This window comes from Ursus arctos, unplaced genomic scaffold (genome assembly GCF_023065955.2).
Source record: "Ursus arctos isolate Adak ecotype North America unplaced genomic scaffold, UrsArc2.0 scaffold_23, whole genome shotgun sequence".
NCBI lineage: Eukaryota > Metazoa > Chordata > Mammalia > Carnivora > Ursidae > Ursus > Ursus arctos.
Genome location: NW_026622908.1, coordinates 3,916,018 through 3,925,246, shown reverse-complemented (window position 1 = coordinate 3,925,246; position 9,229 = coordinate 3,916,018). Strand labels below are relative to the sequence as shown.

Sequence of the window (9,229 nt, the reverse complement as noted above, 5' to 3'; positions counted from 1 at the left end):
CAGACACAGTTAAGATGGAGTCAGATTAGAATAAAATATTTATACTTGCTCTATAGTTAACCAGATACTAATGTTCAGGACATGGAGGAATTCCTGCAAATCTGCCAGAAAAGGGAGAACGTAAGGAAAGATGGTTGGTAACAACAGGCAATAAACAGAGGGGAGCCCAAAGGAAATGAAGGTCAATTTCACTAGAATTCAAAGAAATGCAAATTAAAGCAAATTTGTAAAAAGTAGAAAGCTGGATAAAATCAAGTGCTGGAGAGGCTATGGGGAAAATGGGGACTCTTCCCAGCCAGTCAGAGCCTGACCTGGTGCAGCTGTATGGGAGAGCAGATCAGCGGTTCAGCACTCAAAATTCTGGGTTTTAAACCTCAAAGTCTCACATAGCGCCACTGATTTCTGCCTGTGTTCATTGTAACACTGTGAGAAAGCAAGGAATTGGTAACAACCCAGGTTTCCTTCGTCCGAGAAATGTAGACATCAGTGATGGAATAGCACGCAGGTCAGAAAATAATGAATCTGATTTACGTATTACAATGTGGCATGCTCCCACAGACATCATGTCATGGAAAGAGAAAAGAAATACAGTGAGGTTTAGAGTCTAATAAAAGTCATTTATATTAGATATAAGTGCATAATCATTTCATTCTACTTTTGTTTAAAAGATTTTATTTATTTGAGAGAGTGTGTGTGCATGAGCGGAGCAGGGGCAGGACGGGCAGGGTGGCGCAGAGGGAGAAGCAGACTCCTCACTGGGCAGGGAGCCTGAGGAGGGGCTCGATCCCAGGACCCTGGGATCGTGACCTGAGCTGAAGGCAGACGCTTAACCGACTGAGCCACCCAGGCGCTCCTCATTCTACTTTTCAAAGATACATATGCACACATGAGCAAACATGTCATGCAGGCACGTTGCTCAACTTCAGGGTTACTGTTCACAGTTTCCCATGTGAATGGTACCCTCTGGAGCACGAATGCAGACCACAACATGAATGGTGCCCCCTGGAGGTGTGCAACACGACAGCCCCGACTATGTAAGGCGGCTTGGAAGGTCATGGATTAAATACACTAGAATGATAGCTGATGGTGGGAGGAAAAAGAGAAATGGGGGTGGGACTGGGGAATGAAAGGAAACATGAAGTCAAAGGAGAAGTACAAGGCCCTTGCACAACCAGAGGGTGGCGGTGTGACCTGAATGAAGACAGGATCCATTGCTTCTGCGGTTTGAAGGCTGGGGACGGTGAGCCTTGGAGAGCGGTCTTGAGCTAGATAACCGACAATCTCATAAATTCTGCTAAGAAATATGGATTTTATCCTGAAAGCTATGGGGAATCCTGGAGGTGTCTGAGACAGAAAAAACTGTTAAGGGAATGGAGGAGAGGGGCAGAGAGGCTGGGCCAGTGATCCTTCAAAACAATCCAGGCTTGGGCCACATGTGTTCAGGGGAGTGAGTGTGGCCACAGATGTCCCAAATCAAGAGTGCATTCCTAACTCCACAGGCACACAAGTCCTCAGAAAGCCCAACATTCCTTCCCTTGACACCCCCCACCCTATTCCTCATGTGCCCAGAGGCTCAACAGGAAATGAGGTATGGTTAAAAATGCCCCCCCCCCCGGGGCAGGCAGGTTCAGCACAGCCGTGATTGGTACCACCTTCCAGATGTGACTGTGACTGTCACACAGCTGTCTGCCCTGATGGCCTAGGAGTCCCTGCTGTTGACTACCCACCTGTGCCCTTAGGGCATTCAGTCAAAACTTCCATGCTGATACACAGGGTGTTAATTTGAGGGGAGAAATTCTTTTCCCCTGGCAAGGACTTCACCTCTGACAGACAGATGCCCAGATATTTACACGGGAATTTCTCCTCCTTTATCTTTTCCTAAATCCCCACCTAGCAGATGTTCACCGGCTCCAAGATTTTGAGAAAGTCGTTCCACCTTCCTGGTGGAAATCCTGGGACAAGACCTGATCATTTCTGAGGCCCTTCCAGTGCCAACACTGTAGGACGTGTGAGGAATCTCTTCTCCCAACACGCTGAACCCTTCATGGGTATGAGATGCCTGTGGACAGAGCAAAATGGGAACAGGTTTTCGACTCAGGCTAGGGTTAAAGTCCTACTCCTGCTGCTTACCAGCTAGATGGCTTTAGTGTCTTTATCTGTAAAAATTGGAGGTTAGGGACACCTGGGTGGCTCAGTCCGTTAAGCGTCTCCCTTTGGTTCAGGTCATGGTCCCAGGGTCCTGGGATCGAGCCCCATTATCAGGCTCCCTGCTCAGTGAGGAGCCTGCTTCTCCCTCTCCTTCTGCCCCTCCCCACTGCTCGTGTTCTCTCTCTCTCTCAAATAAATAAATAAATAAATATTTTTTAAAAATCGGAGGTTAGAGAGTTCTATCTCACAAGATGAATGCAGAGGAAATTCATGTGACAATACTCAGCACAAGGATCTGGCATTTGGAAAGTACTCAGCAAAAAAATAGTTTCTCCACACCCTCCTTTCTTTCTGTGTAGGACAATCCATCTCACAAACATTTTCCACACGGGAAATTTTACAGATTTTCATGGCCAAATTTTCCCTTTCCAAGAATTTAAAGATGCGCTCAGGTGTTATTTCATAGGTAGAAAGAAATTTCCAGAAAAATCAAAACCGTTCATTAGAGGCTGTTAATAGCGGGCTTATGTACTTATTTCATTTTGGTTTAATTTTTAATAGGAATGGGTAAGGAGAAGCACAAAATCAAATACATGTTATAACATCACCTTCTAGGAATAACCTTTTCTCATGGACTCAAGATGAAAAAAGATAATGAATATTTGCTTTTTATAAATCTGTTTCTCTTACGTGTTAATTCTATCCTACTCTTGCTTCTACCCTTTGCCCCTCCTGCGCAGACAGATTGTTGGCCCACTCTGATCGGAGACAAGATCACTATGACGAAGCAGGTACTCAGGGAAGACAAGGAAAGCAGGAAGGAGAGAAAGCACCACACCTGCTTAACATTTCTGGTCAGACGACCCACGTTTCTGTTGTAAGGATAGTGTAAGCCAGTGTTTGTCAGCCCTGCATTCCTGGAACCGCAAAGTACTTATTAATTAATTCTGGTTCAAATATTTTCTTAACAAAATGTAATATCTAATGAAAGCCAAGGTGTGGGGAAATAGGCCCCATCACCCGTAGCAGGTTGTTATTAGAACAAATCTCTGGAAAAGCAATTTGGCGATTAAGTATCAAGTCCTTAAATGTTTGTACTCTATGACCTGGAAAGTCTCTTTCCATTTTACTGGAGAACATGGACACGTGCCCAGAGAAGCCTATCACAGTGTTATGTTATAATAGCAAAAAAAAATATATATATATATCAGGAGCAACTTACTTATATGAGAACAGTTATAGGCATGATGGTGCATCCAACAGGTGGATGGAAACTTCACAAGGTCAAAACCTGAGCATAAAAGCATCTCTACGATCTCACTGAAATTATTTTCTTAAAAAAAGAAGCAGAATATGGAATCTTCACAATTCAAAAGGTCAGGAAGGAAAATATGCCAAATTTTGGCAGTGGTAAGCTTTTGGTGACAGGATTTTGAGTGACTTTTCTTTCTTTTTACTATGCTATTGTGAGGTTCATCCTAAGGACCACAGTACGTAACTTGCCTAATTAGCAAATCATCATCATCACACTTTATAAGCAAACACACAGAGCTACCAGATGAAATCTTTCTGGTTGGGAGATGGCTCGGAAGGGGATACCTAACATCAGAGCCACGATACATTCTATCAGTTCCCAACAAGGATGGGGCCTGGCCTGTCCTCTGCCAGCTTCCGGTTCCTCCCCAAGATTCTGTTCTGCTTGGACACCAGGAGAGGGGTCACTTCTCCCAGGGGCTCTGACATCCTCAGTGCTGAGGCTTTCACCTCAATGTATTCATTCTCATTCTTAGTGCCACGATGATTATTTTTTAAGTGAAATGACGTTTTTTCAACATCTAGCATTTATTAGGCACTTTCTAGGCACAGGTGCCGTGTTGGTCCTTTTTATATCCACACTGCACCTCTCTGAGGCTTGCGAGAGCTCTTAGTAAAAAGAGCTATTGTCTCCTTTCTATTTTGGCACCCCTTTCCCCCCTTCTCCTTTCTCCTACCTACACAGAGAGTGCCTTTTGGGGACATAATTGATTTGGATGAAAGGAGAAATGGGCAGACTGGGCTGCTCTGTTATAAACAGAGCCTCCACGCTGCCTGAAGACTGGAGAAACATCTTCAGGTGGACAGGACAGGAAGGTTCTGGAAAGAGGGCACCAGAGAATCCCACAGGCCTTCTCCCTGTGATGTGGCTTAATTTGCTTTACAGGCTTCAGGCATTATTTGCTGATGTCAGCAGCCTGTCAAAGTTTAAAATAATAATAGTGAAAAGGAAAACAGCCCCTTTCTGCCAGGCGGTTCTGTTCTGCCAACTTCTGTGTTCTGAGTTAATAAACATCTAAGAACCACCACCCCTACCACTCTGGGGGACCAAAAAAAAAAAAAAAAAAAAAAAAGCACAATAATTTTAAAACCACCAGGTCAGCCCACTGCCAGCATAAACCATTCAGACAAGTAGCGTTTGTCACAGTCTAATGAGGATTTTACCTCTGCCTCAAAAGGGAAGCTATCATTAGGCTTTGTGTTTACCAGACCAAATGATCGTCTCGGACAGCGGCTTCCTTCGGTCCCCTCCGCATTTTAATCATGCTCGAGCCCAAATGCATAGATGTTTTCTGCATCCGACGAAACTAAAAAACCATCATTACGCCAGCTAATGTCTTTTGAAAGCATCAATTAAGAAAATGGCCGGTTCATTCCCATTTTACTCGAAAATCTGAAATATCCACGTGTGTTGTAATAGCACGGGGCGGGGGGGGGGTCTCTCCAAAAAGGAGACAGCTCAAATGGTTTGAGGAGGTCAGGTGGGCAGGTCCCCGCGGGCAACAAGCAGACAGAGAAACTCTGCAAGGAAAGAAACTTCTCGATAAAGCCAGACCTTTTAAGTTATCTTCACATGTGGTGTTGAGACTGGAGCCAGCCCCTCTACGGTTAGCCCGATCGCAGGCTTCTGCAGCAGGCTGGCACCACACACGCCCCATTGTTACTACCGCCTCAGGACAGATTAGATCCCACATTCCTCAGAAGTACTGAGCTCCGGAGGGAATGCGGCCAACAGGCTCCTTCCACGGGGCAACAGCTAGCTACAACTGATAACTTCTCATTGAAGTAACTGGAACAATTACACTGGGTCCCCACCAGGGCCCCGTCACCAGCTATTAAGGGAGAGGTGTTGCACTTGTATCTGGGGCGTGTGCAAAGGCATGAGCCAGACAAGAGTAATTCGAGCGGTCTTTCAGCTTACTTTTCTATGCATTTATCTATGGCTCCGTGCCCTGGGTTAATCAAATTGCTCAGCCAAGGTGTACTATTAGGTTGTTTTATTTTATGTTTTCTTTTGGGGGCCCTTATCGAGTGAACCTTGATATTTGCACTCTCGATTAGGCTTGGACAAGCAACTAATTAATCTCTGACCAAAGCTACTGAAGTTAGACTCGGGTGGGGGTAAAATACCTTGAGGTCATGGTTGGTTTTAATCATATAGCTTAGTTCAAAAGCTGAACACTAACAAAGATCTTTGCTTTCAAGTCTCAGTTTCAACCAGAGAGCTCATTACATAGCAACTCCAGTTGCACTTCGCTTGAATTCTGCTAACTTCCCTTTTATTTTTCCTGGAGGAACTGTGATTCCGTGGATGAAGCGACAACACGAATGAAAAGAAAGGACAGCACAGGTCCCTTTGCCGGAGCAAATCCCAAAGGGCCTCCATTAAAGGGTAACCGGGGATTATGTCTGCCAGGCTTCTCTATCTCAAAAGCGTGATGTTTGGCTTTTGTAATAATAAAAGGTTATTTTAGGGAAAGGATTCTATTTTAACACATACGGTATTTGCAAGGAGGAAATGCAGGGTTAGACTTCCATACAGCTCAGCCTTTGTAAGAAAATAAAAGACGCAGTTTAGCAGATGGGCAATTCCCCAACCTGCAGAAATGTAAAGAGCCAGGATTTGGGTGCCTGTGGGTTTTATCAGAGATGTAAGTAAGGCTGAGACCAACACCAGTGCTCCTCTTTGGCTAGTTTTAACACGTTCACAGTCACAATTAACATTCAAGGAATTTCCTTTTCATCCAAGAGTTTCTTTTAAAAGCACTTTATGCCACAAACTAAAGTTCTAGCTGCCTTCAGTCCTTCCCATACAAAAGATTGCTGAAATCTTCATGATACCTTTTTCTTTTTTCTTTTTTTTTTTTTGAAAATGGGTTCGGACCACGTCAGTTTCCCTGGGGCTTTTGTTTTCCAGTACAGGAGGTTCTCACCACCTCCCTCCTTCCTTCCCCTGAAAGAACCTGGAATGGAGACCTGGCCTCCCTGTCCCGCACCCCTCTGTACTCACTCGGGAACCAGAGGAGCGCCCTCGCAGGACAGGCGTCTCCAGCCCTCCCCCTGGCCCGGTGGGAGCGCTGCTACCTGGCAGGGCTCCCCGGCCCACCCCCAGCCTGCTTTCAAGTCCCTGAGCCGGCCATGCCAGTGCTTTCCGAGAGGAAGGGAGAAGGGTCCTCCCCCTCTCCCACCCTGCTCCCCTTACACAAGAGATTCGCACACAGGCACCGAGTCCGAGTCCTGGCTGTGCATAGAGCTCAGCCCGGTATCGGAGTCCTCGTCGTTGCCAGCACAGCTCTTGGCCAGTCCGCGGGCCTGATCCACCCACACCTCGGCGCAGCCCTGAGGCCGGGCTTCCCGGGAGGGTCCGCCAGAGCCGAGAGTCCCGTCGGGCGCTACCGTCAGCTCCAACGTATGCAAAGTCTGGAGAAGGCCCTGCAGCTCGCGCTCCTTGCTGGCCCACTGCTGCTGGCTGTAATCCAAATCCGACTTGACGGCCTCCAGGTCCGTGTTGAGCCGGAGCCCGACGTAGAGGCTGGCGCTGAGCTGCGTCCTGACCCTCTCCTGCTCCAGGAGCAGCTCGCCGTCGAGGCCACCGTCAGGCTCCAGGGGCTCCTCCCGCGCGGCGAGCTCCTCCTGGCGCCTCCGCATCCACCTCTGGTTCAGCTCCTCCTGAATCTCGGCTGAGAGCCGCTCGAGCAACTCCTCCTGCTGGGCTCGCTGATCCTGCAGGCTCAGCAGGTCGTCGCACCGCCGGGCCAGCTCCTCCAGCGCTGCCGCCTGAGCGTCGCCGTCCAGGGGAGCCACAGCCGCCTCCGGCTCCTCTCCAGGGCTGGGCCCGTCGACCTCGATGCCTGCGCCCACCAAGTAAGTGTCCTGCACGTAGTTGACCCCGTGTCGCCGCATGCGGTCCAGGTGCACCTTGGCCTCATAGCGATCGATCTCGCGATCCAGCTCCCGGAGCCGCTGCACCTGCTGACGGATGGTGTGGTCCTGTGAGAGCACCAAATGCACCAGCGTCTCCATGCGCTCCACGGAAGCACTCTCGCTGGCCCGCGGCGAGGACGAACAGGAGGAGGCGGTGGACGACGAAGTGGACGAACAGGGCGACGACGGCTGCTGCTGGCGCCGCCGGTTGAGCTTGGCCAGCTTGCGGAAGGCCTTGCGCACCACCCGCCGCTGCTTCTCCTGGGTCATAGCCAGGCTGGGCCGCGCCGGGACCCCCCGGGCCGAGCAGGGGCGCTCGCGACTGAGCACGACGCGCGCCTCGGCGCTGCGGGGGCCCGCGTTGGGTAGTGACGCCTCGCTGCGCACCAGCACGAAGCGCACATTCTCTTGCTCGTCGCCCCAGGCGGCCCAGAGGCGCAAGATGCGCGTCTTGTTGGGCAGGATGCGCTCAAAGCCCCGCCACTTCTCCACGATGCAATAGCACTGCGGGGGCCCGCACAGCATGCCCTGCGGCAGCGCCTCGTCGTCGTCCTCGTCGTCCTCGTCCAGGAGTTCCCGCAGCTCCTCCCGGCCTGGCGACTCGCCGGCCGCCCCCCGCCGCCGGCTCCGCCGCTGCCTCCGTCGCTGCCGGCAGCCGTCCTCCAACAGCACCCGCACCACGTCCGAGCAGGTGGTGCGTCGAGAGAGACCAGACACCAGCTTCTCCTCCTGGCAGATCCACACCGATATCTTCTTCTCCGAATCCATGGCGCACCCGGGACGCAGGTGGCGGGTCGGTCTGGGCCCCGGCGGGGCGGCGGGCAGCCCAGCAGCTTTGCGACGGTTTAGGAGCCTGGGAGTCTCGCCCCGTCAGCTCCGGCCCTTGTCGCCAGTTGCGCCCGGAAGGCGAGCGCCGCCGCGGGCTGGAGCGCTGAGGCGGTGCTGGGCCCGGACGGCGCGCTCTCCCTGGTCTGCGCGCCCGGGATCCGGCTCTCGCCGCTCTGGCTCTGCCCGAGGTTCCCCAGCCTCCAGGTTTTGCTCCTCCCCACGTGGCTCCTCCCCTGCCCGCCCCCAGCGCCCAGAACTCCGGCCAGAGCGCGGGAGGCGCAGCGCGCGGACCCGCCCCTCGCAGCCTCGCCGCGAAGCGAGCGCCCAGTCCAGCCCTTCTCTCCCCTGCCCGCGGCGGCAATCTCGGCCCCTTCCGCGCACGCGCCGCTCTATTTCGCGTCGGCACGACGGCGGACCCGGAGACCCTTCTGTTCAAGGGCTGGAGCCTGTGCCCAGGCGGGGACCAGCGCTGCATCTCCCTCGGCCCAGGGCTTCACCCCTTGCGTGTAGAGCTAGCTGAACGCACCTAGACTTTCTCACCTTTCCCGGCGCCCCATCCTTCAAGGCCACGCCGTCTGGGGAGGGCCTTTTGCGCAGACGAGGAAACCAAGATGCGCGGCGTCTCTGACAGAGACTCTCGGACCGCATCGCGTGACGTCCAGCGCGCAGCTGTGAGCGCCGCCTTGCACGCGGAAGGCCTCGCCCCCTCCTCATCAGGAAGCAGTATTTACGTGTTCAAGGAGAAGTAGATGGATCGTGGGCTCCGTGAGCAGGTGTAGAGATGGAGAGGTCTAGGCGTGAGTGGGATCTTCAGAGGCCGCTCCGGGGTTGCCCTCATGGTCCATGTCTGTGGCTCCCCATCTAGCCACGGCTTCGCACAGCCTTCGTGGCCGGAGGCGCCTAATTCTAGCGGGATTTCGGGGCCTAAACCCCAGTCACAAGCTCTTTTCCACTTTCCACCTCCGTAGGAGAATACTAGTCAGGACCGTGACAGTTTCTGGCATATCTACACCCC

The 9,229-nt window shown here is 51.8% G+C and overlaps 1 protein-coding gene across 1 annotated transcript; it reads right to left on the bottom strand.

The window, feature by feature from the left end:
• Positions 1 to 4,543: 4,543 nt before the first annotated feature.
• On the bottom strand, positions 4,544 to 8,373 carry RASSF10 (Ras association domain family member 10). The gene has a single exon (XM_026486769.4). It carries the CDS (start codon positions 8,152 to 8,154, stop codon positions 6,661 to 6,663), a length of 1,494 nt encoding a protein of 497 aa, XP_026342554.1. The 5' UTR covers positions 8,155 to 8,373; the 3' UTR covers positions 4,544 to 6,660.
• Positions 8,374 to 9,229: the final 856 nt, after the last annotated feature.